A 25,977-nucleotide genomic window follows, 5' to 3' on the forward strand; every position below is an offset into this window, starting at 1 on the left:
GCACGATCCACACTGACGTCTCCCAGCCACTGGCCTGATCTTCCGTGCCTCGACCTCTGCAGCTCCGCGTCCCTCACAGACTCATCAATTGCTCTTCGCCCGGGTCAATTGGTATCTCCGCAGCTCCACCATGTCTTTCATCAGGTCAACCACGCTTCGTGCGTCCTCAATTGCCCGGTCGGCGCGGTACATCCGCAGCTCCGAGGTCGTCCAGCCGTTGCAGCGCGCCGTCCAGCGCAGGACGTACGCCTCGGCACACGGCCACGGCCAGGCAAAGAAGAGTGATCTGCCATGGTAAGTGCATTCCGAGAAATCTGCTCGACTCCCCAGATCAATGCAAGTCGCGCTTCGCCGGACTTTTGCTGATGGACGCCCCAGGATCGTCTCCTCCCTCGCCGGAACAGGCGCCGCTCTTTATGTCGTTCTGAACCAGGATCTGAGCCACGGCTCGCACGAGGAGGAGGAGCATGCGCTGCCCGACAAGTTGACCACCCAGCCCGAGGAGGCCTTGAACGACAAGCACGACTCGGATCTATCCTCCGTGGACCCCAAGCGTGACAACGCGGCGGCTGGCGGCGCCACCGTGGACAAGGAGGCAAAGAACGCCTCAAAGGGCGCCACGGAGGAGGAGCTCGAGGGGGAGAAGAACTCGGGCCGAGCGGCAGACATCAAGGAGGATCTCGCCAAGCAGAAGGGCGACGAGTCTCCCCACGCCACCGCCGATGACAAGTCATCCAACTCTCCCGATGACAATGACACGGTTCGTGACCACAGTCTGCGCATCCGCATCAGCAAGCTAACCAGCCGCAGCCCCACTCGCGCAAGCCGTCTGGCGACAGCACCGACACGTCCGGCAAGCAGGAGGGCTTGTCCAACGCGGATACTAAGCACACCTCCGCGATCCACGATGATCCCGAGAAGAGCAAGAAGGGCGAGGGTGTTGCTGAGACCGCGAAGCTCAAGGGTACCGTCTCTACCGAGCGACCGGGCGCCGAGAGCGACCAGCGGGGAAAGGCTAAGCAGGACAAGGACGAAAAGGACGAAAAGGACGAGTAGGGTGACAACTGAAAATGTCGCGCTTGTCTCTCACCTACCTCTACCCGCGGGCAACTGGTCGATCGCCCTGTGTATATTGCGAGATCTGCACCAGCCGTTAATTCAGCCTTTTATTCTTCCAAGATTGCGCACCTATGCAAACTGAAGCGAGAGCTGTTGAGCAAATTATTCTATCATGCAGTTGTTTCGCAGGCGTAGCTTTGTCTTTACCGCACGGTGCAGTTCATCGTAGCTCTCGCAGGGGCCAGCATGAACGGGACCGAAACGTTCCTCCCGTCTCCTGATCCAGAAATCAGCACCCACGTAGTCTTCGAAACAAACGCACTGCTACTCTCTCAATTGCTGCAAAATCGTCCATCTGCGCCGCTACTACCGTCCCATCTCACCTCAGCCTCATATGATTATATGGTTATACCTCTCAAAAGTCAAGCGTGAAACGGGAAGCATCTAACCAAAAAGAGCCTTGACTCTTTAATCGAGTCGAAGTCGATCCCATCCTGACGCTGCAGATACGAGGTTGGCAATTCGTGCTCGTGATTGGCCGGCCCAGGGCGACGCCAGGAACGAAGCGAGCCTCCCGACGAGCTGCCGGGCGCTTACACGCTGTCACACAGCGGTGGCCATGGACATTGGCCAAACACAAAGTTTGGCCCCGTCATCATCCTGCCGCACTGAGGTCGGTCTCATTGTGAGGCGCCAATGGGCTGCGCGCATGCAGGCTACAGGCGCCTGGGAAGATGGATCCGTATGGACTGACCTGGCAGTCGGCATGCATGTCTTGGGTGTGCGATGTGGCGACCAGATATCAGTCCTCAAGCCCCCGAGTGATCGCATTACTTTGCCTCACGTACTACTCCGCAGCTCTGAAATCTCCGAATCCCATACACAATTTTGGACAAGCCGACACGACAAGACCCATCCTACCATCAGCTAGTCGAGATCTGAAAAGTACCATTTGGGCGAAGAGGAGGTAGTCGATTGCTTGCGCTACAACATGGATCCTCGACAGAACCCACATCAACATCAGAGCAGCGGCAGACAGCATCAGAGATTCTCATGGCAAATCCCACCGTCAACACCCCCAGAGGAACCGATCCAAGCGCACCAAAGTGCGCAGCAACCGCAGCACACCACGCCGTTGAACACGAACATCGATGCGCGCCACAACCGCGTCTTCTCCTATGCGCAGACGCCAGCAGAACACCTAGCATTTCAATACATCCCATCGCCGAGCGAGCCTGTTCCGCCCCTCCCGCATCATTCGCCCACACACCAGCCGCAGTCGCCTACAACACCAATCGATCCTCGGCCCCAGTCGGTCTTCCAGCCCGTCGGCGCAGCCAATTATTCCGCGTCGCACCCCCAGCAGCCCGTGCCGCAAACTTCGTATCTATCCACATCCCCAGCATATGAGGAGAAGCCACCCGTTTCTCCGCTATCGCCACATAACTACCACCCCAGCGCCCTCCCACTGTCCCCAGTCTCTCCAGCATTCCCAGTTACGCCCACCGATCCGCCGCGGATATACACCAGCCAGCCGCAGCCGCAGCAGCAACACCACACCCAGCATGCGCGCAACCTCAGCAATCTCTCCCCCCTGAACACAAACATCCACAGCAATATTAACAACATGCCACCCATGCCCCCAATGCCAGCGCAAGCGGACCCCACCCACGCGGCCCCCCTCACCCCCTCCTCCATCAAGAAAGACCCCGCAGACTTCCACCCCCAAACCCCGCGCTCCTACGCCCACGAAGCCTACTCTCCACACAACGGTAATGTGTCTGCGACGCAAAAAACGCCTGGCGGCATCTTCTCCCCGGACTCGGCGCACGGCCCCAACGGCCTCGACTTCGCGCTGCACCAGCCTGGCCAAGTCGCACACCCAAACATGGATCTCTCGCCGTCCGGCGCGAAACACGCGTGGACCTCCTCCCTCTGCACACCCTCCTCAGACTGTCTGACCGGCCTGTTCTGCCCGTGCATCCTCTACGGGCGGACCGCGCATCGCCTGTCACAGAAAAGCGCGAAGCAGGATCCAACCGATCTGCTAGGGTACTCTGCGACGAACGGGCATTGTCTGCTCATGGCGGTGAGTTGTGGGCTGTGGTGGGTGTATCCGATGGTGCAGCGGGCGCGGGTACGGCATGTGTATAAGCTTGAGGGCGACGTCGGGGGGGACTGCGTGAGGAGCGTGTGTTGTTGTTGCTGTGTGGCGGTGCAGAATGAGCGGGAGGTGAGGGGGCGGGAGGAGGCGAAGAGACAGCATGCGGGGCCCGCGGCAGGATATAAGAGCGTGGGACAGATGGCGTATGTGCCGCAGCATTGAATTTAAAAAGCGAGAGGTGGTGAAGGGGACTTACAGGGAAAGAGGACGATGTGGTAGGGGGGATGGTGGTGGAGATGATGGCAGACTCGCTCTTTTACGATACCCAAATGTCTTTTCTTTTAGTCTGTACCTGCACCTGCTTATGAGCATGGAATCGCATAGCATAGCAATGTTACAGTGAGCTAGATCCCAGATCTCGCGTAACTCATCTTTTTCTACGCCCCCAACGAGCAGCAGACATGCCCCAACCAGACCCGTCCAAAACAGCATATAATGGACGCGTATCACCGAGCACCTTTTATCTTACGTTCGGACCATTGGAATCCGCATGCTCGAAGGCCAAAGGTAGGTCGTCATTGATGCACTCCGTACACGCCGCGGCTCGGCTAGACCTGCCCCAAAGTTTCGTCATCGACCATCACGGTGTACACACAAAATGACGTCCGAACCTCAGCACCACAACTCCAGCTATTTGCCGTCGGAAAGAATTCGCACGCAAAGTTCGTTTGCATCGTAGCTAAAACGACTGTTTTCGACCATCGACGCGAAAATGGGCCGCACGGAAAAGTCGCAGGGGCTTGCGCCACCTGCGATCAGGAAGGACATGCGCGCGAAGCAGGCACGACATATAGTGAACAAAGTCATCCCGGGGATATTAGCATCCAATGCAAGAGCAAGGAAGGGCGCTGAGGGGAGCGAGCTTGTCGTCGATCCTGGGCCTGGCTATGTGCAAGCCCAGAGAGAGCAAGAGAAGGCAGGAAAGCAGCAGAACAACGATGCTGCAGAGGACGCGAGATACATCAAGCGCAAGGGCCAGGGACGGCGGAAAGCCAAGGTCGACGCTGCGTCCGTATCCGAGGACTCGACACCTCGTGCAAAACCGCCTGCGAAGAACGCACCGCCACCGCAACACGCTCCCCATGCCCCCAAAATCCGCGTCGTAGCAACCGACACCCTCACCGCATCGTCCACCCTCCTCCCCCATCCCCGCACCCGGGCCCGCACCCACCCAAACCCCTGCATCCTCAACATGGCATCCCCGCTCCGCCCCGGCGGCGGCGTCCTCGCCGGCGCCACCTCCCAAGAGGAATTCCTCTGCACCCGCACCACGCTCCTGTCCTCGCTGCACGAGCGCTTCTACCGCCTCCCCGAGCGCGGCGCCGTCTTCACGCGCGACGTGCTCGTCTTCCGGAACGCGCTCCCCCTCTCTTCAAGCACGGGCGACATCCCCGCCGCGGAGAGATGGTACGTCGACGTCGTGAGCGCGGGGATGCTGCGGTTTCCGGACCTCGAAGGGGAGGCTGGGAGGCTGGGGGCCAGGGACAGGAAGGCGGTCGAGGCGAAGATGCGGGCTGTGCTGCGTGTTGCGGTCGGCAAGGGCGCGAGGAAGGTGGTTCTGGGTGCGTGGGGCTGCGGCGCGTATGGGAATCCGGTGGTGGATGTTGCGGAGGCGTGGAGGGCGGTGCTCTTGCCTCCATCCGCTGCATCGGCGCAGGTGGGCGGGGGTAAGGCGGGAAGAAAGGCGGAGGTGTGGGAGGGACTGGAGGAGGTGGTGTTTGCAATTAGTAGTGGAAAGTTGGCGAGGGAGTTTGCGGGTGCGTTTGGGGGGGTGGAGGTTGAGGAGGGACCTGGGGCGGATGAGGAAGAGGAGGAGGGGATGGATGAGGTGGCGGAGGAGTTGAGGGCGAAGATTGCGGAGATGGAAGGGCAGGTGGAGAAGGTGTGGAATGCGGAATTGAAGCAGAGGATGAGTGCCATTCTCGAGGGCTTGAGAGCGCAGCTGTCTGAGCGGGAGGGGAAGCGCGAGGACAGCGAAGAGGAAGCAGGCGGCAGTAGCGAGGATGGCGAGACCTTGGATGCAGGCGAGGCTGGTGGTGTAAGCTTGAGTGACGATGAAGTGGATGTGGTACATTACAGTAGCGATGAGTGGCAGGTGAGTCCTTTTGATTAGGATGAGTGGCTGCGCGATGGTAGAAATCCCCACACATACTATTGAGACCAGGCGAGCCTTGCGAGCTGGCCAATGTTATCATATGATGTATGTATCGATATCACAAACGACCCTTGTCTAAGAAGTATATATCACATCTACACCAGCACATCTGTTTCCTGTCCACCAACGCCGATGAATCCAATGCAGTGTCCATTCACAGAGTCCCTCCCGTCTCGTTCAGAAATCCCACAAAGTCCCAAACGCATGCAGCCCCGCTACCAAAGCCGTCAGCATCTCGGTCAGTCACCACGGGATCAAATGGATCAACTCACCAGCCCTACACCCCTGCATCATCTCATCGTTCCCCTGCATATTACTCGTGATGAAGATAACCTCCGCCCCAAACGCCTCCCACGTATCCTTCAGCAGCTCCATTGTATTCGGCCTTCCGCCCCTCTTCTTGCTATCCCACAGTATCATGCGGTCAGGCGGGATGTTGTTGTGGATGAGACCCGCGATGGTAGGCCCGAACGTGCGCTCCTGGTCCGACCCGATCCAGATGAGGAACCAGTTGGGGCTCTGGATGCACGTCGAGAGCGCGGCGCCGATGCCGGTGCCCGTGCAGACGCGGATGCCGCGGCGGAACATGGCGGAGGCGTGCCCGACGCCGGCTGGAGAGGATCAGTACGCGCGGTGCAGATAAGGGGGTGGTGGTGCGGGAGGGTGAGCATGTGAAAGTGGAAAGGGAAGCGGGTCGTACCGAACTTGAGCTCGCGCGTCCACACTGTTTTGGGCGGGTTGGCGACGAGCGCGCGCGTGAAGTCGCCTTGCACGCCGCAGATCATGTAGTGGTGGGGGGAGTCGCGGCCTTCGCTGATGATGCCGAAGGCGTGGTATTCCATTATGGAGGTGCGGCTGATGCGGCCGAGGAGGCCTTGCTGCATGCCGCGCTGGAAACGGATGACGGCTACTTTAGGAGATGGCTGGACTGTGTCAACCAAGTACGACTGGATTAGCATAATACGTACAATTTCGACCTCTACGGGGACCTGGCGGAGAGTGACCCAGGGAATGAGGATACTGGCATACGTGAGAAAATTGCCTTGCAGAAAGGAGTATAGGACGCACAAGACTGTCATGAAGACAGCGAACCAGAGCTCTTGCGTGCTGATTAGAATGTTGGCATCTGATCTCCATTCTCCAGTCTTGATGTCGTATATGTTGCCCATTACTACGAACATCCAGGTTGTCTTCTGTACGTCAGTGTCATTCTGTGACAAAGCAGTTCAAGAGGGGACCTACAGCGAGACCTAACCACCCAATGAAGCGATGGTGCTTCTCGAAAACATTATGATATGTGTTGCGAACCCAAGGGAAGGCGCTCAAGACAGAAATAATGATGAAAATGTTGGTGATGATGCCGCTAACGAGGACAGCCGTATGCTGCACAGCGCGGTACCGGATAATATCGACAATCTTGAAGATCAGCCAACTGTGTGCTGTTAGGAAACGTTTTCCATGGAGAGCGATGATACTCACGCAGCGCCTGAAAGTGCACACCCAGAATGGATACCGCCCACATGTTGCAGTACAGATGTTGCAGCATATTTGATGGGTAAAGGAGCCCACTATGGTAGTACGTTAGCTATTGAGAAGATGAGAAGGTGGAAAACTCACACTTCGTAGGCCATGAATGAATACAAAATACAAAAATCGCAAGAACAGCTCATTGCGGAAGAGGATAGCGGTGAGCAGGTTGCCCAACACTAGAGCACCCAGGTGGTTCTCAGCATATGGAAATCTACCCAGTGCAGCCAAGACTATCCCGGTCAAGTTGAGGAGGGTGACCAAGGTGAAGAATTTCCGGTAGGTGTTGAACCAGAGCTCAAACAGAATCCACTTGCTGATCATTGGCTTCGGCGGGCTAGATTTCTTGACAGCGACATCAACGACCTTAACATCGCTATTTTGAGGACTTGCAGCTGGCCTTGATAGTGAGAGTTCCGGGACGCTGGAGAGAGGGGTGATGCCTTCGTGAATTGGGGACACGGGAGAAAGATGAGGATCGAAACCCCGCGACCCTTTCTGGCCCAAGTACACGAATGGTGACGGAACCATCAACTCGGTCGTGCTATCACACATCCCCTTCTCAGCATCATCGATGCTGCTGTCGCTGGCACTCCGAGCACCGATAACGTGACGTTGTAATTCATCGCTCATGATTCGCTCGCGCACAACACGGCTCGGAGCACAATTCGGAAGTCAGAAAAAAAGCGAGAGAAGGTCGCCGCAGGGGTACTGGAGAGGTGATTGCTCATCACGTATGTCCAGAGCGCGAGTTTTAATCAGTGGCTCGTACGCAGGCCCCACCATTCGGGTTTCAGTGCGCGTATACTGACAGGCAACTGCGAGCTGATAATGCCACATGCTACATAGTACGTGTGTACCACACGGGTACTTCTCTAAATGACAAGGACTTTGGTTCGTGCAACGCTTGCCACTGCTGTAAGGAGCAGGGACAAGGGTGGGCACGCCAATCAACTCGGCGGATTAATGTCAATATATGGCACGAGCATGCTCGTGCATGCGAAGTAGCACAATTTATTGTTTCGATTCAGGTGGGCTTGTGGCGTATTTCCACAAGTTTCAGCTACATAGGGAAATTTGGAGGGCTCAGATGTTGGCTTCTCACCTCATTCTCTCTTTCTGGCATTGTTGAAAGGAACTGCGCAGCTGAACATACGGCAATTGCAGCTGGGGCCATGGGAGTAAGCAACCACGTTGAGCGCAGGTCTGGTCCAGAGCCGAACAGTACGAGAAGGTACATCGCTTCCAGATAAGGTCGAAATAAACTTCATCGCCAGATGCAGTGCGTCGAACAGGCCACGCGCATATGCCGGGAGTGCGTAGATTCGCAACCAAGGCTACTGTCGGCTCCGCAGTGGCACGAGGACGACTGCCGCTCGTGTGCTGCCACTATGGCGGGGCGGTAGTACCGTTCAAGAGCGGAAGCAATAATCGCGGTAATATGATCGCCCTTTGCGGATGGCTTTGGGCGTCGAGGATGCTGTCATAGCGTGCCCGTTCGGGCCATCTTCATCAATACAAGCTTTATCCAGATTGTCGGTCGAGGGGATGCAGAGCCTCAAGATTGCTTGGTTGTTTCGAGAAGCCTACGCCACGATCCCAATTCCTGGCCCGTGGAACGTGGTGTCTTGCGGGCTGGCAAGGCCGGCAGTGGGGCCTTTGTTTCATTGCCGGATGATGTTGGGGATGCAATTGCTGCAATGTTTTAAGGCACCCCAGATTTCCCCAGCTCGGTAGCTGTTGCCGACATGCTTCCCCAGAGACGGAGAATTGATGACGTAGGAAGTAGAAGCCAGTGTCGCGCATGAATTGGGATTCTGCAAAGGGCATATGCAAATGGGTGCAGCGGTGGTTTGGGGAAGAAGGGCAAGGGGTTGGGAGGAGAAGAAAGTGCTGGCGGCGATGCGGAGATCACTCGGCTCAATGCGGAGATCCGGGAATAATGCCGAACTTAATAATCCACCCCACTTCAGCGGCCGCCTTCAGCTACAGCGGCCGACACCGTCCGCTTTGCTTGATAATGCCTCCTTCCTCAAACGACCCAAAGGGTGATGTGCGCGTGGCATACCTATGGTATCTTAGGGATTGCATGGCATGCTTGGGTGCGGAACGAAAAAACCAAGATAGGTTTCCTTTGGACATCGACATTGTTGTTGCCTAATACACAGTCGTACCTGTCGTGTTCTGCTCTACTTTGAACTTCCAGATCTTGCCACTTAGCTGAAAAGATAGATAAGCCAGAGTAGCACGTCTCGTATGTACGAAATGCTTGTGCTTTGCGGTCGGCGCAACCTTTCACCCATTGGGTCTACCACGTAAGCACCTAGTACTCCCTGTACTACCTTGGTTAGCATATACGACTAGTACACAGGCCTTTGGAGACTATAAGATACAGTATCGAGTCTTCTTTCGCTTGCATTACAATCTAAAGAGACTTGAGCCATCACAATGGCACCTTCGTACCTTATCACGGCGGCCAACGGCCACATCGGAATGCGGCTCATACCGCTGCTCCTGGCGCATCCATCTCAGCCCACACTTGTCCTTCCGACCAGCAATTCAGCACGTCTTACATCTTCAATGCCGGCCAATGTGGACAGGTCCAGAGTGCACATTTTGGAAGGCTCCGTTCAGGACCCCATGTTCGTTGAAGCGGCTATCAAGGATCACAACGTGACCGCAGTCTTCCTCTGCCTTACCGGACCCGACGAGCTTTTCACCACCTTCAACTTTTTGGACTGTATAAGACGATCTGGCACAGTAAAACACCTCGTCTACGTGTCTGCCGCCAGTGATCTTAGCCTGGAGGCACAGCAGAGCGGCCTCCTCAAGGACATTTATTGCGCACACGTGGCCGTCAAGTTTATCGTCGAGGCGAAAATTATGCACGGACTGCTCCCGCGAGAACAGAATGGAGGGCTCAGCTGGACAATCCTTGGCCCTACGCTGTTTTTCAGCAATGACCTTAGTGTCCAGCGCGAGATGCTTGAGGAAGGGTTGTTTGATGAGCCTCTCGGAAGCAAAGGTGTGAGCCGCGTATCAGAGAAGGATGTCGCACTCGCAGCTGTGAAGGCTCTGGAAGATGATGGGAAACAGTGGGGCGGGAAGAAGATCATGATCGGCAGTCTGCAAACGTATACCAATCAAGACACTGCGCGGTTGTGGTCGCAGGCTTTGGGCAGAGATATTAGCCCCACCCTCAGCGACAAGGCTTCACTCGACGAATGGGAGCCTCGCTTCGCGAAAAAGGTAGGTCATGCATGGGGAAGAGACGTGAGGCTCATGTATGAGATTTTTGAGGAGATGCCATTTGGTATGACCGAGGAGCAGTACAAGGAGCAAGTTGTGCTGTTGGGAAAAGAGGCGGACAGTTACGAGGAGTTTGTCGAGACAACAAGCAGGGAGTGGAAACAGTAGTACCTCATAAACAGCACGGTTGCCTCGCAGTAGGACGAGATTGGCATCCCGAACCACTACTCTTTGTATTGCCATATCGTGGTCCATAGCCCTTTGCCCTGCTATAGCCCTGCTTTGTATGCCATGGGGACATGCCGGATTCACCTGAAAGTTATTGTTTGACTTTGTCTTCGATTGCCAGCCTTGAGTCTGACTCCTTGACCTTCCCATCGAGCATATGCGCTTCCTCCGTTCCTTCAGGCCACAACCTCGGCCCAGGACTCGTATAGTCCGTGATCTTACTCCAGATCATCGGGATCAGAATACCAGTCGAGTTCTCCGTGTACTCCCCTGGAATCCTTATCGTGGGTGCAGGTAGTCCAGTGCCATTGCCCATGACTTTGATTTGCGCACAGGCAACGTAGAACTGAGCGCCTTTACTTTTCTGTGCCGCATGGATAGCCAACCCTTCCGCACGTAGCAAGTATTCGCCAGCTGGGGTTTCGGCTGGTAATTTAAAATTGAACGTTTGCGCTCTATATGTCGCCCACTTTACGATGCCATCGCCGGTTCCGCATCCTTTGGTCACGCAGTTGGAGAGCGTGTATATTTTTGCCCACTCTCCTGAGCCATCGTAATCTTTCACGGCTGCGGGCGCCTTCGAGATGTAGACTTGCTGGGGTCCAGGGTGTCCAAATGTGTCCCTGATGGTGAAACCAAGTAGGTCGCCAACTTGTACAGCGTAGGTTGAAGTATTCGAACCAGAGACGCCGCCGTTTATGTTGCATCTCATGTCGTTGGATGTAACATCTGAGAGGAAGTTGTTGCCATTGGAGTGCCGGCGGACATATTGCCAAGGTTCTCCGATCACTTGACCGTTGACGATGATCCGGTCATAAGTCCAGTGCGCGTAGCAAGTGGTGGCTAGGGCAGCGACGAGAGCTAGATTGTGTGAGAATCTTTTCATGTTTGACGGAAGGGCACTTGTTGAAAGGAATACCCTTTCTGTAGACGTAGTGCCTGTGAAGTAGCCTCCGCCTCACTCACCCTTGCACAGGATATGAACGATCGCCGATGCTCTCAATCTGTTGTAGATGAAGGCAGAAAGCATACCTAAGAATCATCGAATGTTCGTCAGAAGCTGGACCCATAATTTTTGTTGATCCTGCCGGGTGATAGCACACTGACACTTTATTGCGGCAAATATAAGAACTATACATCGTGGCTGAAAGCTGATCTCGCAGTGCAGCTCAAACTGTTGCTTCCTGATATTAGCACGCTAGCCTACTGCATCCGTCTATAAATTAGGTATCTGACATATCAAAGCACATGCTATCGACACCCGGGGCTTCGCATACCTCGGGTCAAATGTGCGCGAATACGAATTCGACATTGTGAGATGCTGTTGCGACGTTGACACGATAAAAGTCCGCTGTGCTGTCCCGTCCTGGATAACCAGTTTCGACGGGGTGATGGCCTCTAGTTTACGGCATCAGCCTTTGTTGCGGCAGGGTACTTTGCAGGAAAGGCTTATAGCACGCTGTACGATGCTTCTGGAAAGTTACTTTCGGGGTTGCAAACCATGAGGAATGAAAGATACATGGGACTGACGAAAGAATCGTGCGACAATGAAGATCCAAGCGTGCCAGCATTTGTGCGATCTAGCCAAAAGGCTAATGCGGCAGCCAATCGTGAATTTCCCAGGTCGTTTTGGCACAAACGGGGCTTAACTAGCGCGCACATGGCCATCATCTGTAATTAAAGCAAGCCCTCGCCAGTGATCGCCGTTCATTGTTTTCTCAATCACCGCAGTCGTCGCTCTTTTACACATAACCCACATTCATTACGCCCACATCAGGAGTATTTTTTCTTAATATTATATTAATAACACATAATGGCTTCCCTGTTGACCATCTCTACTTTGCTGAGCGTCGCGCTTGCTCAGACGAAGACGGTTACACTTCCATTCATTGGCTACGGTGACACTACCTTCTATGCCTCGGTCATTTCTGCGGAACCCTCACAGACTATATTCGCGCTTGCATGCGCACCCACCAGTGATTGCGGCTTTTTCCCCCAACAGCTGCTCACATATGGACCATCGACATACGTAATGGATATGTCGGAGCCTGGCGACGAAGACTTCACGGCCACTGCAGATTGCAGTATCGGTACAGTTACAGCCGTCTGCAAAGAGAGCGCGAGTGGAAGCGAGGCCAACTTTCCTGGGAGTAGTACCGAGACATACAGCGACGTCACGCATCTGCCCGTGATTGTCACGGCCGGAGTGGACAAACTGGGTGCCAGTGCGGATGCTACACCAACATCGAATGGAGGCTCGAAGGGGAGCACGAGTGTTGCTGCAACTAAGGGCGGCTCCGCAGATGCTACGTTGGCGACATCTACACATACCAGTGCTTCGGAATCGAGTAGTGCCGTTGCACCTGCAGAGAACACTGGTGCTGCTGCTAGATACACCGCATCGAATGCTGGCTTCATTGGAGCAGCTGTAGGCCTCCTCGCTGAACTGATAGCGTAGAGTAGCAATCCATAGCGCCTTGATAGTCTATGTGCGGCTCAGTCCTTGCGAGCAATTACCATATATATCTAGATTTGGCAAAACTATCGCTGACTATCATATATGGCGCGAAAAGCCTGTTCGATATGTATTGCTCTATTAATCAATTGTGATCTGTGATCCTAAGTCTCCGTTAAGGTTTACCTGTTTCAAACCTATGTGGTTCACGAGGCGGTTGTGAGTTAGGGCTGATTGACTCTCACTGTAGGAGGAACATGCACTCGGATTACTGATTAATACCCCACCGAGTCGTGTGGGATTAGCAATGCACAAATATTATGCACGGTAAACCTGATTGGCATTAGCGTGTTTCTCTCTCCTCAATTGATACGATACGACTACGAGTGTGCTCGTTCTGCGAACGCCAACCCACCATTGCACCCATAGACATTACTGAGTCCACGCTTTGTAGACGTTTTCTGAAAGAGGTTGTACATTCAGCTTTGCGCATGTAGATCCATTAGCTCGCGGCCATTCGAACTCATTTCCGTTAGAGCCGCAACCTCCACATGTCAGCATTCGAGCTGAGCCACGTTCCGGTCAGCCTAGCCAAGATCTTGTGAACCCACAAGTAGGGACGCAGCCACTCAATTCGAGCAGACGTCACGCACCAGGGAAAATTCGTTCCACAGTCTACTCTCGATATGAGACAGAGTGTGATAATACTAATTCCTATCAGAACTTCAGGTTCCACAAAAGCCTGCAGACCTAGACAGCCTGATCAAACTCATTTGATCCATTCAGAATGGTTGCCATAGGTCGGAATGAAACCTCCGCAGGGGAATTTCAACATCATCCGCTATGTGACAAAATGTCTATTCGTATTTTGGAACTGCTTCCAGGCCCAAGCGACTCTACGATACGATGCAGAGTTATAGAAAAGCCATTGGAATCCTGCGATGCCTATGAAGCTTTGTCATACGTTTGGGGCGATCCAAAGCTGGAAGAGAGAGTCCGGATTGGTAGCCAGTTCATCCGCATAACAAGAAATTGTTCGATAGCTCTGCATCGGCTGAGAAAGCGGACAAGATCGAGGTATATTTGGGTTGATTCAATCTGGTAGGCAGCGACATGCTTTAAGCTCAATGAATCTTATCAAAATTGCTGACGAAAGTTCTCGCTTCGTTAGCATCGATCAAACTTCGCCCCAGGAGCGCAACCACCAAGTGGGCATGATGAGCACGGTCTATAGTAAAGCGCAGCGTGTTATAGTCTGGCTTGGGGATAGTCAACCAGAACATGTCCGCGCACTGAATTTCATTCGGCACTTGTCGAGGAAGACATGGGTGTCCAAAGGTCAATCACGTCTTCTCGTGGGTGAAGTCAATTTCTGACATTGTCTTAGGTGATTATCAGCGGAACTTGCCGTGCCTAAAAGTGCTTTTTGAGAATTCCTGGTTTTCACGCACTTGGCCAGTGCAAGAGGTTGCTTTTTCTCATGAGTGTAAGATCATTTCTGGCAAATATTCGATATCCGTAGACCAGCTCATGCACTTCCTCACATTAGTCAAAGACTACACGAGGGTGGACTACAGTCTGGACAGAACACAGGTACATCGACAGATGTGGAGGTGAGTTCGAAAAAGTTACATCTCACCATCGCTGCAAGAGAATCGAAGTAACACGTACACATACTAACGCTTTGCACTCTCTCAGGTACATTCGACATGTGCGTCTGTACAAACCTCATCGTCCCTCAGCAGACACGATGGAGAGCAGTTCTCGGGAGGCTTTGCAGACCGCCCTGCCGAAAACAAAACTCACCAATTGCACGGCAATGCTTCTGCGAACACGGAAACTTGACGCCACTGACCCTAGAGACAAGATATTCGCAATCCATGGCTTACTTTTAGTTTTGGGAGCATGTTTGCCAAATCCGGACTACTCGAAATCGACCGAAAAAGTCTATCGGGAGGCTGCCGCTGCCGCTATAGCTCACGACGCTCGACTGCACATCCTTGGATCGATCACAGGCGAGAGCCTGATCAAAGACCTTCCATCATGGGTGCCTGATTGGTCTTGCAACCAACCCATAAGTGAAATAGCATCATGGGACGACTACGTTGTACTATCAGAGCCGGAAACAATGTTGCGCATATCGGTAATCGATGGAAGTCGCCTAACACTTGGGGGTGTAGAAGTGGACACGATTCAAGAGCATTCGGTTGCTTTCCCCGATCGCTACCATGACAATCGAATAAGTGAGATAAAGACACTGCTAGGATCGTTGAATATGCTAGAGAAACATTGTCAGCACAAGGGTCCAGTAGAATTCTTTTCTGGTCTCATAAAAAAACCGTGGCCGCGTACACGGAGTCCGCTGAAAATGTTCGCGAAAGATTTTTCTGTCCAAGTACTATCAGCATATTGGATTAAAGGCCTCAAACGTTTCGAAGAAAATTCTGATACTCTTCCAAACGCGCGATACAGTGCCTCCGATATAGGGTACTGGGCAGGCAAATGCGCTCAGGAGGACGGTCTTACACTCGGTGGCGAGTACATTGGAGGGGATGTCCGGTTCTTTCATAAGCTCATGCGATCACTTTTGGACCGCAAAGTCATGTTCAGAACCGAAAGAGGTTATCTGGGAATCGCATCTCGAGCTCTTCAAATTTCCGATCGTATCGTCTATTTTCAGGGGGCCAGTGTGCCCATGCTCATTCGGAAAGTCGAGTCGAATTGGCGGCTGGTTGCACCGGCTTATATACAGGACGGTATGTTGGAGGATAAAACCAACAAGCTTCTAGCTTCAGCAGGACCAGATCTAAATTGGAAGGAGTATGTTCTGGTTTAGTAGGAGCCGTCGTATGGACGATTGACGAGGATGACACCTACTGTGTCATAAATTACACGTTGTATGTTGTTCTCATGAATATATTGTCGTGAGTCGTGGAAATGCCCCTGGAACAAAGCAAATAGGAGCCATCGGAGTGGATCGCGAGCTACGTCACCGAGTAGCATAACGTTACAACCATTTTCAGACAACCAAAGTCACCAACTGCATGTGGACTTGACTTTAATCATGTCAGTATCTTCTGATAAAGCGCGGACTGGCTCGTGCCTGTCTAAGAAAGTCACATTCAAAACAACTGGGCCCGACATCAACTGCGCGGTTTGTCATTGCACCAACTGTCGTCGTAACAATGGCTCGACCTACACTGTGAAGGCCTGGTTCCCGGACAAGGTGTGTTGTATATCCCGTCTCGAAGAATTCTCGCGAACGGCCGTATACTGATACTCTGCAGAGGTTCAAGTTCACCAGTGGCGAAGATCTTCTAAAACAGCATGACGACTCCGATACCAACACTGGTGGAATCGTGAATCGTTGGTTCTGCTCGCATTGCGGATCACCAATCCTAACGCGCTCATTCCGCGTCCCAGGCATATCCATTGTCCATGTGGGCTTATTTGACGAAGCATGGGACTGGAGGATCGACTTCGAGCAGTGGAGGAAAAGCAGAATGAGCTTTGTTGAAGATATTCCTGGAGTGAGCGATGACTGTAGGTACTATGATTTTCCGGATAAGCGCGAGTTCGAGAGGGTGATGGCGAAGCTATAGGAATCGGAAGACGCCCAGAAGAAATACATTTATAGGACGTCAGTCTGGCCATTAATGCGGACTGACTGCTATCTGAGCTTACGCAAAAATTATTATGCAAGAAGACAGACGTAGTTGCCCACTGGAAGCATTGGTCGAAAACGTTCATGTTCGTGATGAAAGGCAGGTGCTCGGAAGATATGATCACGTGCTTACCGAGTACCTCGGCAAGTAGACGCTGACTCGTATCTCCGCCCGCTGACTCGCTCCTGCTTGTTCAGACGATACCTTCACCTAGGCATCTCACGTAGCTTCTGTCACTGTCGGTTTACTTCAACATTACCTTGATCAAGCGAAATACCTGCAGGTTTTCACCCACATTCAACATTGACAACGACGACATCTGCGCGCGCAACCTTACATTCTCTGCTCTCCTCACGAACCATCAAAATGCCCATCAAAACCTGGCTTACAGAGACCCTGGGTATCCGAATACCTCTCGTTCAAGGCGGTATGATGTGGGTTGGCAAAGCTGAACTCATCTCTGCCGTCGCGAACTCCGGCTGCCTAGGGTTCCTCACTGCTCTCACCCAACCATCTCCGGAAGCACTACGCCAAGAAATTCGCAGATGTAAATCAATGCTCAAACCCTCAGCCGTGCAGTTTGGCGTAAACATCACGCTACTGCCAGCAATCGTGAAACCGGACTACATGGCGTACGCGCGAGTTGCGGTTGAAGAGGGTATCCGCGTGATTGAAACGGCCGGGGACCCGTCGCCGATCCTAAAATTCTTGAAAGAGAATGGTGTCGTTGTGATTCACAAGTGCGTGGCGTTGAAGCACGCTCTACGTGCGGAGAAGCTTGGTGTGGACGCCATTTCCATTGATGGTATCGAATGCGCCGGACATGGTGGGGAATACGACACAACTTCATTGATGCTTCTTAGCCTTTGCGCGGAACAGTTGAAGATTCCGTATCTTGCAAGCGGAGGATTTGCCAACGGAAGACAGGTTGCTGCAGCGTTAGCCCTTGGTGCGGCAGGTATCAATATGGGCACTCGATGGATGTGTACAGCCGAATCGCCTATCCATCAGAACGTCAAGGAAACCATCGTCAAGGCCACAGAGCATGACACAGTGCTTTGCCTTAGGAAGTTCAGGAACACGAGTCGATTGCACAAGAACAAGGTCTCATTGGAAGTGCACGAGATCGAGAATACCAAGCAGGGCGTCGAGTTCAAAGACGTTGCACATCTAATGAGCGGCAAGAGAGGAGTAGGCGTGTATGAAACTGGCGATGTCGATGCTGGAGTCTGGAGTCTGGGAATGTGTGCTGGTCTGATCCATGACATCCCCACGTGCGAGGATCTGGCGAAGAGATTAGAAAGGGAAGCGATGGACACACTCAGCAAGACGCACGGACTTGTGGTAGCCGAAGCGAAGTTGTGATGAAGGTGCCTCGTCTGCTTAACACGAATATATCACATGAGGTCAATCTCGGTCCTGGACATCGCTCTTTTTGTTCGTGAGTCGCTGTCATTCTATGGATATCATCATGGTCGAATTGCTCGATTAAGCTAAGCTACACGGCGCGGCCTCCCTTGGCTTTCTTGTCGTCGTGCGACACCAGACTGATTTCATCCATATCACCTTGGGTGCGTTTGATCGTGTACGATGTTTCCACCACGATTCCCCTGTCGTCCTTAAATTCTGCTGATCCATTATCACCCGAAGAAGCTATGGTCGCGATGCGGACATCATGAGAAGTATTGCTCCGACCAATCTTCTGGAGCTCCTCGCTCCTGTTGTAATTGTAGTACTTGTTCCGACTGCGAGCAGAGGAACCCTGGATGATGGGGAACAGCTTGGCGAGAAGCTGGCGTACAGTCGGGAGGCAAGAGCTAAGATACGTCAGCATGAATCTCTTCTGCGATGTCTCAGATGCTGGCTTACCAAATGATGCCTGTACATATCTCGATCGTACTCCAAACCGACACATTGTAGAACTCCCAACTCGCGTCGGAGGAAACCACAAAATCCATCAAGGCGCGCAATCGCAGAATACTAACTATGGTGACAAAAGTACCGACGCAGAACATCAGTCCGACGCCCACTTTCTTCTTCCAATGCATCCTCAGTCCTCGCAATTGCCACATGGGGATTGCGAGGATCCAGACGTCCAAGGAAATGCTGATAGCAGCGTGGGTGACCGTGATCGCGTTGATGTCGACGCAATGCCCTTGATGGAGCCCGTCCCATTTGTTCCAGAAGTAATGCACGGGTGTGCATTGGAATATTCCGGCAAGGACGAAGGCCATGCCCCACACGACTACGAAGATTACCGTGGCCCATAGCAAGCGCTGGACGCCTTGGGTAGGAAAGACGCGAATGTAGAAGAATACCAAGCAGAGCTTCAAGAGCGCAGTCTGCGTGAAGTATAGTATGGCCATGACATAAAAGTACTTTAGCATGGACGTAATCTCGTTCGGTTTCAGTGTCCAGATGTGTTGCCCCAAACCGTTAGCGACAGTTCCGTAGACCGTTACAATCGCACTAGGTATAGAAATTATCGTAGTAGCCACCACGGTCCAGTCATCCATGCCAATATCGACCCTCGACACTAGGACCTTGAATGCAATTCGGACGACGACGAAACCGGCGGAAATCGAGAACATTGTGTTCGACAAGGCGACGTAATTGGGGCCACGATCTTGAACGGGAGCTCCGCAGGTGGTTAAGCTGCTGTTCTTGGTCGCTGACATCGGTCAATACAACATCGTCGCTGTGTCGCTGTGTCGCTGTGTAGCGTACCTAGTTGATCTGGAATCGCGCAGCTACTCGCTACACAGAGTGTAACGTTGCTCTGGAAAACATCATTTGTGCAGATGCAGTCCAGGTCAGTTACTGTGCAAGTGTTCGTGCCGAACGCCATAAGAAGGCATGTTTGCTATCAAAGTCAGCAACACAGTCGTGTTGTGGATCGCAATGAACTTACTGCGCACTCAGGAAGTGCGGACTGGGCTACTGCAGCCCACACAAACCCCAGCAGGTAGATATAAATCAACGTTCGCCATAAGGACCCCATAACGGACGTCTCGAGGAGAAGAATTCCTACGTGTGCGCAGGGACGTGGCAACCAGCCCTAATTATGAACCAAATCCCTGGACCATCAGAAGATCTCTTCCGCGGTGATGTGCATACGACGGGTTTAGCGAGATAGAAGCGAACTGCAACCGATGATGTACACAGGGGGAATTTGGGCGATCGACGTCCCTTATAACGGTGCACGTCAGTGCACGTCAAGATATGGACACTATATGTTAGTGTGGCCCTGAGCTTTTAATTGACCTCCATCGCTTATGAGACACTTCCCCGGCAACTGGGATTCGAAGGCTGAACTGTGGGCATTTTAGAGTTTGCGAATGCCATTCGCTAATAGTTCGAAGGAGGTCACTTACTGCCGGGCCTTCCCGCGGGCGCTATCCATGCGCTAGGCGATAGAGTTGCACCAGCAGTGGGATAGTCGCCGATGTGGCGTCACTTCAATGCCGAACTCAGGGACTTTACTATAAGAGACTTTGGAGGGCGTGTCTTTGGGGTGGATTGACCCACGGAAGTGCTACCAAACCTGCATTATTCCCATGCCTAAGTTGTGAATTGTCGATGCCCGTTGAGAAGATCTGGTGCAATCTCAGTGCGATCATCATTGACATGGAACTACCATGAAATGTTGATCTCCTAGCATGTTACGGATGGTACGCTAGAGAGACCATCATGCAGCGAGGGCAAGCGTAGCGAAGAACGTTACCGCATGTGAACATGTGGCAACGACATTGTTCGAGCTGCCACTACCCCTATCGATCTTGGCAGTCTGAAGCACACATGCCGAGTTCACGAGTGTCGATTGCGGAAGTGCACTCCGGGGTACCAAAAGGCTTGTTCATTACTAGGAAGATGTCGGGCCTTTACATTCTTGCCGTGACACCCTGAATTAGGCCATTCTCTCGTATTTGCCGTACACCAAGACTTTACCAATAGCATGAGTGGTCAAGTGAAAGATCGATTCAATACTGTGCCAACTCTTGTCAGATAAGCTAATCGAGTATGCAGTTGACGAGTCGAGATCGGACTGAGAGGTGAGCTACATAGAGGCTGTTGATGCTGATGCCATCTGCAGTGTTCCTAGAATGCAAATTCGACATCCAAAACCACGCCACAGCAGCACAGAGGTGGACTGCGTGCATCTGAATGAAGAGCGAGTCAGGGGAACGAATGCGCGTAGCGCCTTGCTGTGAAGACTCCGCCATACGGATCCTTTAGCAAGTGGGGTGGAAACCCAGGTGGCGCTTAGTCACGGAGCAACACCTACCGAGCCCACTTCCGAAAATTCTACCCCCTCTTGATCTCGTAATACTCTTCGAGAGCCCTATGCCAAAAGCGTAAGCTTTGCTCTAAGCGTAAACAGTGGAGGAATCGAGCGATTACACATGCTTCTCTTCGTGTCCTACACGTTTACCATCGCAACCTTCTGATACTTTGGCCAACGACTGCGTCAACGAAAGGCATGAACATCAACCGAAAAACCAGCTAAACCCGATATCCATTATCTGATTTGTATTGTTTCAAGGTTTCTAGATTTCCGACTTATTATTCATTGGCCCGAAGGAACTTTCTCAGGTTTCGGCGATCGACGGATCCCATTGTGGACCCGCGTGACAGGCAGAATAAGCGCGAATAACATGAGTCCCAAGTATCTCCGCTTATACCAAGCCTCAATCGCACTGTTGTAGTACGAGTTCACCGAAGGCATTACAAAGCTACCTTCGAACTTAAAACAAGAGCTGTGCCATGGTTTGCAAACTCTCCTAGATTTGAGCTGAAACACCTAGTGAGAACACTGTTCCAATGAGAAAGACCTCAATGTCGATCTTCCTCATCACAGGCGTAGCCCGAGGTATCGGCCTCGAACTTGTCAATCAACGTTCTTCAGACGCTTCTACCGTCGTCGTCGCCACAGTCCGTACCATATCACCTGAATTGCAGCGCCTCCAGGACGAACGCAACAATGTCCGTATCGCGATCTGCGACATCTCCTCTGTCGACTCCATTACCTCACTCAGCACCACGCTTGGACACATCCTTTCATCCGACGAGAAAATCACGCATCTGATCAACAACGCAGGCGTTGTCGCACACCCTGAAGCCAAAGCTACTTCCATGACCGCCAAAGCGCTTTCAGAGAATATGGCAACGAATGTGCTGGGACCAGCCAAGGTCGTTGAAGTGTTGCTCCCCTTCCTTGCGCCCCATGCCGTCATTGTGAACATCACCAGTGGAATGGCATCCCTACAGATGGTCACTAGCGGCAGAATACCAGCGGCAGCGACCGCTTACAGTCTTTCCAAAGCTGCGCTCAACATGCTCACCGTGCATCAAGCGCAGGAGCTGAAAGGGAGATATCGGGTTGCGTGCTTGGATCCAGGTCATGTAAAGACGAGGCTAGGCGGAGACAGAGCAAGTGTTGAGATTCGCGAGAGTGCGGCTGGTATTCTCAAGATGGTGCAAGGCTTAGACGAGGACAAGGAAGGCGACCGTGACAATGGACGAGCAAGGTTCTTAGAGTTTTCGGGTAGAGAGATGCCGTGGTGAGCAGAGCTAACGGCTCGCATAGGGGACAACAAGAAGTGGTAGGGAACACAATGGATGCTACACGACCTCTGCACGACTGTCCTCAGACTTGCGTGATCTCGGTATATCTTGACGAGCGTGGTGACATTCGCAGTTCCTCTATAAGCAGTGACAGCCCTGTCATAGCAGCAACAGACCGGATAGATATCTGTCTGCGATGGCGGGACACATCGTAAGCACAGATATTCGATTGTTCTAGCGCGACGGGGCTGTCTTCCGCCAAGTCTGAACTCTAAAAGCCCAGGCCCCGTTTACACTGTCGCGTCATGCTCAATGGAGGCCGCGACATGACTCTTATGCGATCCACCCGGTACAGTACGTGTGTTCATAATTGTGGTTACAATAATTGAATCCCTCCGAATGCCGACCCATATTGCGTGGACTGCAACGTGTGCCCGTCAACTTCGCTGTTCGAACGCGCGTCGTCTACCATCATCATTCAAAGAGTGAAGTCATGGCGCCTACATCAATCCTTTCACCTTTGCGAGCTCCGAACCGATTGCACAGTAGCATTGGGTAGACGGCGCGTACAGGGCGCGTGTCCTGAAATGGCAATGCCGAGGGTCGGAATCATCTTTACTCCGAGATGCCTATCACAGTACTCCATCGCAGAATGCTGCCAACAATTGTATGATATACTTACATCCTCGAAGTCCACATGCAGAGAATACCGGGCTACACGTCATAAAAAAGGTATTGATTCCTCCACAACATCGGCTACATAAAGTGTGTCGTTCAGTGTTCTCAGAGGGGCACAATCCATCACCCCACTACAGCTGTCCACCATGAGACACACGCGCGCAACGCTTCCGACGCCCATATCCACCAATTCTTTCTGGCACAGCGAGCCAAATGAATTTCTCATCGGCCATCGTACCACGGAAGACCTCCCAGCTGAGGCTGACATAGTCATTGTCGGGAGTGGTATAACAGGCACGTCTGCGGCAAGATTTCTAGCTGAAGATGAGCGGGCAAATGGCAAGAAGATTGTCATGCTAGAGGCGCGGGAAGCATGCTGGGGCGCTACAGGCAGGGTAAGCCCGTGCTACAGTCTAAGTTGTTGCGCCAACTTCCTACCAAATGAATATGCGTACATCCGAGGCCTTCACTAACACCCGGTCTAGAACGGTGGCCATTGCCAACCCCTACTCTGGGATCGTGGCGCCGACGTCGCCTACTTCGAGCTCAAGAACGTCCACACCGTCCGTTCTTACATCGAAAAGCACAACGTGCCCTGCGAATGGCGAACTGTGTCCGGCTGCCGCCAGTTCTGGACGCAGGAAGTGATGGCCGAAGCCGAGAAAGAAATCGCACACCTCAGGACGATCGCCCCAGAAATCGCCTCCCAGCTCAAGATCATTAAAGACAAAGATGAACTGGCACGGCACCGCGTGAGCCCCGATTGCATCGGCGCAACTCTCACCCCGGGCGCGGGCAGCCTCTGGCCGTACAAGCTCGTCACCTTCATCCTGGAGAATCTTGTCAAAGAAGGCCGCCTGAACCTCCAAACCACCACCCCCGTCACGGAACTCTCCTCCGGCGCCAACTCCCACACGCTGCACACTCCCCGCGGCACCATCACCGCCCCCACCGTGATCCTCGCAACGAATGGCTATACCTCCGCCCTCCTCCCCACCTTCGCAGACCTCATCGTCCCCGTCCGCGGTGAAATGAGCGCTCTCTTCCCACCCGAGGGCTCCTCCATCCTGCCAGACTCCTACGGCATGGTCGCTGCCCTGGGCCAGCCCGCGAACGCAGACGACTACCTCATCCAGCGGCCGTACAGCGGGGTCCCGAATCCCGCGGGCCACCTGATGTTCGGCGGCGGCCGCGGAGCAGGCAAGTTGCCTACGATCGGTGTGTCGGACGACACGGTCATCGATCCCGATTCGGCAGCGTATCTGCGGAGTGCGTTGCTGAAGGTGATGCAGCTTGACGGGGCGACCGCAGGCGTGCAGGAGCTCAAGGCCGCGGCAGAGTGGACTGGTATCATGGGGTACTCGCGGGACGATCATCCGTGGGTGGGAAAGGTGCCGGGGCAGGAGGGGTTGTGGCTTTCCGGAGGATACACGGGCCACGGGATGCCGAATGGAACGTTGTGCGGGAAGGCAATTGTGGATATGGTGCTTGGGGAGGGTGCTGGGGGGGACCTTGCAGAGGTTCAGGCACGCCTGGTTGAGCAGGGGGATATTCCAAAGAGCTATCTAATCACGCCGGAGAGGTTTGTGAAGGCGAGGTTGTGGCCAACTGTGGAGCAGCAAGATAGCGGGGGTGTACATATGAATGGTGTGGTGTAGGAAATACTGTCGTGAGCAGTATCTGGAACTGATGCCGGGTATACACTGTCGGATGGTGTACGGAAGGCACCTCTGGGTACAGCGAGGTGCGCGCTAATCATGTATGCCACTCCGTTGCGTCTCAGCAATCTACTACGCTTGAACCTCACTTGCTTAGTTCTCTGTACCTGGTCGACAAGCTTAATCAACTCCCAATTATGTGTTGTGCAAGCTGACCCTGCCAACAATCCCAAAACAATCCGCCAGATCCCCCACTTCCGCCAATTCCACCATTGACGAACAAAACATTCTCAACGACCAACCGCCAACCTACTCCCGGCCGCGCAGCACCCACTCTGATCCCCGCATGTAGGACGCCCTGCAGGGTCACGTTCCGGATACGGACGTCAGAATCTCTCCGATCCGCAGCCACCAAGCGACCCAACCAATCGACGCAACGAGGTATATTGACTAATTAGAAAAGCACGTGAGGACGTACCCCACGTTGCACGTTGCACGATGGAAACACCATACCGGTGTAGGATGTCTTTGCGAGGATAACTGTTTCCGAGACAAGAGATATTTGGAGTAGGAAGAGCAAAGAAAGGGATATAAAGCAACCGCTGTTGCAACAGCAACCACAACGACCAGCGCAAACGAGCTCTAGGAAATACGGACGCTCAACAATGGCAGCTAAAACGCCAAAACACGTCGCCGTCATTCTCTTCCCCGGCTTCCAACTCCTCGACATCACGGGCCCCCTCGACACGCTCAACATCCTCTCCCGCAGCACGCCCCTACGCCTCTCCATCCTCGCCGCTACGCTGGGTACGTAAACCTCCCCCGTCCCCCGACTACCAATGTCGTGGAATTGTAGACGCCAGCCTACGGTACGCGCCAGAGCCGAAACACGCCGTTCTTCCTCGTCGCCTCCTTTTGGTGAAGACTGGCTTACTGACGTCCCCGGGGGAGTGCAGACCCCGTATCCACCGCGCTGCCAATCTCGACGCCGTACCTCTCGACGCTGACCCCGTCCTCGCCACCCGATTCGCCCTTTGCCCAATCCATCGTCCCAACGCACACCTTCGACACGGCCCCCGCCGGCATCGAGGTCCTCATCATCCCCGGCGGCTTCGGCAGCCGCGCCGAGGAAAACGTCACCCCCGTGGTCGAGTTTGTGCAGGCGGCGTATCCCACGCTGACGTACCTGCTCACCGTGTGCACCGGCTCCGCCATCGTAGCCAAGAGCGGGGTCCTGGACGGGCGGCGGGCGACGTCGAACAAGAAGGCGTTCGCGTGGGTCAAGGCGCAGAACGCCGAGGTGAAGTGGGTGGCCAAGGCACGCTGGGTGGTGGATGGGAATGTGTGGACGAGTTCGGGCGTCGCTGCGGGCATCGACATGATCTACGCGTGGGTCGAAGACATCTGGGGGACCGACGTCGCCGAGGAGCTGGCGGATAGCAGTGAGTACGAGAGGAACCGGGATAGCAAGAAGGACCGGTTTGCGGAGCGGTGGGGTGCGACGGACTGATTGAAGACGAGGTTCGCAACGACGTTGGTAGGACCCTTTTGTTTCAGAAGAAGCGGATGTTGTT

The 25,977-nt window shown here is 53.6% G+C and overlaps 14 protein-coding genes across 14 annotated transcripts; 11 read left to right on the forward strand and 3 right to left on the reverse strand.

The window, feature by feature from the left end:
• The first annotated feature begins 30 nt into the window (after positions 1-30).
• On the forward strand, positions 31-1,181 carry CC84DRAFT_966185 (uncharacterized protein). Its single transcript, XM_018187998.1, has 3 exons — positions 31-294; positions 379-760; positions 811-1,181. The coding sequence occupies exons 1-3, from the start codon at positions 131-133 to the stop codon at positions 1,054-1,056; spliced, it is 792 nt and encodes a 263-aa protein (XP_018033672.1). The 5' UTR covers positions 31-130; the 3' UTR covers positions 1,057-1,181.
• An 842-nt stretch (positions 1,182-2,023) lies between these two features.
• CC84DRAFT_1125647 (PLAC8-domain-containing protein) lies at positions 2,024-3,565 on the forward strand. The gene has a single exon (XM_018175725.1). The coding sequence runs from the start codon at positions 2,051-2,053 to the stop codon at positions 3,383-3,385; it is 1,335 nt and encodes a 444-aa protein (XP_018033673.1). The 5' UTR covers positions 2,024-2,050; the 3' UTR covers positions 3,386-3,565.
• Positions 3,566-3,606: 41 nt separating this feature from the next.
• Positions 3,607-5,565, forward strand: CC84DRAFT_966332 (uncharacterized protein). Its single transcript, XM_018187999.1, has 2 exons — positions 3,607-3,730; positions 3,840-5,565. The coding sequence occupies exon 2, from the start codon at positions 3,936-3,938 to the stop codon at positions 5,334-5,336; it is 1,401 nt and encodes a 466-aa protein (XP_018033674.1). The 5' UTR covers positions 3,607-3,730; positions 3,840-3,935; the 3' UTR covers positions 5,337-5,565.
• CC84DRAFT_1125654 (uncharacterized protein) lies at positions 5,382-7,487 on the reverse strand. Its single transcript, XM_018175726.1, has 8 exons — positions 6,996-7,487; positions 6,858-6,946; positions 6,621-6,810; positions 6,447-6,568; positions 6,347-6,398; positions 6,079-6,301; positions 5,651-5,989; positions 5,382-5,593 (listed from the first exon to the last, which is right to left on the reverse strand). Exons 1-8 carry the CDS (start codon positions 7,458-7,460, stop codon positions 5,556-5,558), a joined length of 1,518 nt encoding a protein of 505 aa, XP_018033675.1. The 5' UTR covers positions 7,461-7,487; the 3' UTR covers positions 5,382-5,555.
• A 1,448-nt stretch (positions 7,488-8,935) lies between these two features.
• On the forward strand, positions 8,936-10,465 carry CC84DRAFT_1167020 (NAD(P)-binding protein). Its single transcript, XM_018179104.1, has one exon. It carries the CDS (start codon positions 9,354-9,356, stop codon positions 10,320-10,322), a length of 969 nt encoding a protein of 322 aa, XP_018033676.1. The 5' UTR covers positions 8,936-9,353; the 3' UTR covers positions 10,323-10,465.
• Positions 10,466-10,473: 8 nt separating this feature from the next.
• Positions 10,474-11,476, reverse strand: CC84DRAFT_1198197 (uncharacterized protein; the record flags this gene model as incomplete). The annotated part of the gene is made up of 2 exons (XM_018181552.1): positions 11,349-11,476; positions 10,474-11,243 (listed from the first exon to the last, which is right to left on the reverse strand). Exons 1-2 carry the CDS (start codon positions 11,410-11,412, stop codon positions 10,474-10,476), a joined length of 834 nt encoding a protein of 277 aa, XP_018033677.1. The 5' UTR covers positions 11,413-11,476.
• Positions 11,477-12,094: 618 nt separating this feature from the next.
• CC84DRAFT_1167021 (uncharacterized protein) lies at positions 12,095-12,937 on the forward strand. Its single transcript, XM_018179105.1, has one exon. The coding sequence runs from the start codon at positions 12,196-12,198 to the stop codon at positions 12,838-12,840; it is 645 nt and encodes a 214-aa protein (XP_018033678.1). The 5' UTR covers positions 12,095-12,195; the 3' UTR covers positions 12,841-12,937.
• A 1,279-nt stretch (positions 12,938-14,216) lies between these two features.
• Positions 14,217-15,748, forward strand: CC84DRAFT_968539 (uncharacterized protein). Its single transcript, XM_018188004.1, has 2 exons — positions 14,217-14,450; positions 14,536-15,748. The coding sequence occupies exons 1-2, from the start codon at positions 14,368-14,370 to the stop codon at positions 15,671-15,673; spliced, it is 1,221 nt and encodes a 406-aa protein (XP_018033679.1). The 5' UTR covers positions 14,217-14,367; the 3' UTR covers positions 15,674-15,748.
• Positions 15,749-15,901: 153 nt separating this feature from the next.
• On the forward strand, positions 15,902-16,488 carry CC84DRAFT_1151796 (uncharacterized protein; the record flags this gene model as incomplete). Its single annotated transcript, XM_018176768.1, has 2 exons — positions 15,902-16,063; positions 16,125-16,488. 2 exons carry the CDS (start codon positions 15,902-15,904, stop codon positions 16,437-16,439), a joined length of 477 nt encoding a protein of 158 aa, XP_018033680.1. The 3' UTR covers positions 16,440-16,488.
• A 160-nt stretch (positions 16,489-16,648) lies between these two features.
• CC84DRAFT_966533 (inosine monophosphate dehydrogenase) lies at positions 16,649-17,935 on the forward strand. Its single transcript, XM_018188000.1, has one exon. It carries the CDS (start codon positions 16,869-16,871, stop codon positions 17,865-17,867), a length of 999 nt encoding a protein of 332 aa, XP_018033681.1. The 5' UTR covers positions 16,649-16,868; the 3' UTR covers positions 17,868-17,935.
• A 65-nt stretch (positions 17,936-18,000) lies between these two features.
• Positions 18,001-19,503, reverse strand: CC84DRAFT_1189221 (uncharacterized protein; the record flags this gene model as incomplete). Its single annotated transcript, XM_018181036.1, has 4 exons — positions 18,001-18,319; positions 18,372-19,173; positions 19,230-19,365; positions 19,414-19,503. The coding sequence occupies 4 exons, from the start codon at positions 19,501-19,503 to the stop codon at positions 18,001-18,003; spliced, it is 1,347 nt and encodes a 448-aa protein (XP_018033682.1).
• Positions 19,504-21,338: 1,835 nt separating this feature from the next.
• On the forward strand, positions 21,339-22,067 carry CC84DRAFT_1096953 (NAD(P)-binding protein; the record flags this gene model as incomplete). The annotated part of the gene is made up of 1 exon (XM_018174691.1): positions 21,339-22,067. One exon carries the CDS (start codon positions 21,339-21,341, stop codon positions 22,065-22,067), a length of 729 nt encoding a protein of 242 aa, XP_018033683.1.
• Positions 22,068-22,452: 385 nt separating this feature from the next.
• On the forward strand, positions 22,453-24,630 carry CC84DRAFT_968040 (FAD dependent oxidoreductase). Its single transcript, XM_018188002.1, has 3 exons — positions 22,453-22,799; positions 22,855-23,140; positions 23,231-24,630. Exons 2-3 carry the CDS (start codon positions 22,892-22,894, stop codon positions 24,401-24,403), a joined length of 1,422 nt encoding a protein of 473 aa, XP_018033684.1. The 5' UTR covers positions 22,453-22,799; positions 22,855-22,891; the 3' UTR covers positions 24,404-24,630.
• Positions 24,631-25,068: 438 nt separating this feature from the next.
• CC84DRAFT_1097575 (class I glutamine amidotransferase-like protein) lies at positions 25,069-25,913 on the forward strand (the record flags this gene model as incomplete). The annotated part of the gene is made up of 2 exons (XM_018174721.1): positions 25,069-25,210; positions 25,360-25,913. The coding sequence occupies 2 exons, from the start codon at positions 25,069-25,071 to the stop codon at positions 25,911-25,913; spliced, it is 696 nt and encodes a 231-aa protein (XP_018033685.1).
• Between the last annotated feature and the right edge of the window lie 64 nt (positions 25,914-25,977).

The sequence above is a fragment of the Paraphaeosphaeria sporulosa genome (genome assembly GCF_001642045.1).
Source record: "Paraphaeosphaeria sporulosa strain AP3s5-JAC2a unplaced genomic scaffold CC84scaffold_8, whole genome shotgun sequence".
Lineage (NCBI taxonomy): Eukaryota > Fungi > Ascomycota > Dothideomycetes > Pleosporales > Didymosphaeriaceae > Paraphaeosphaeria > Paraphaeosphaeria sporulosa.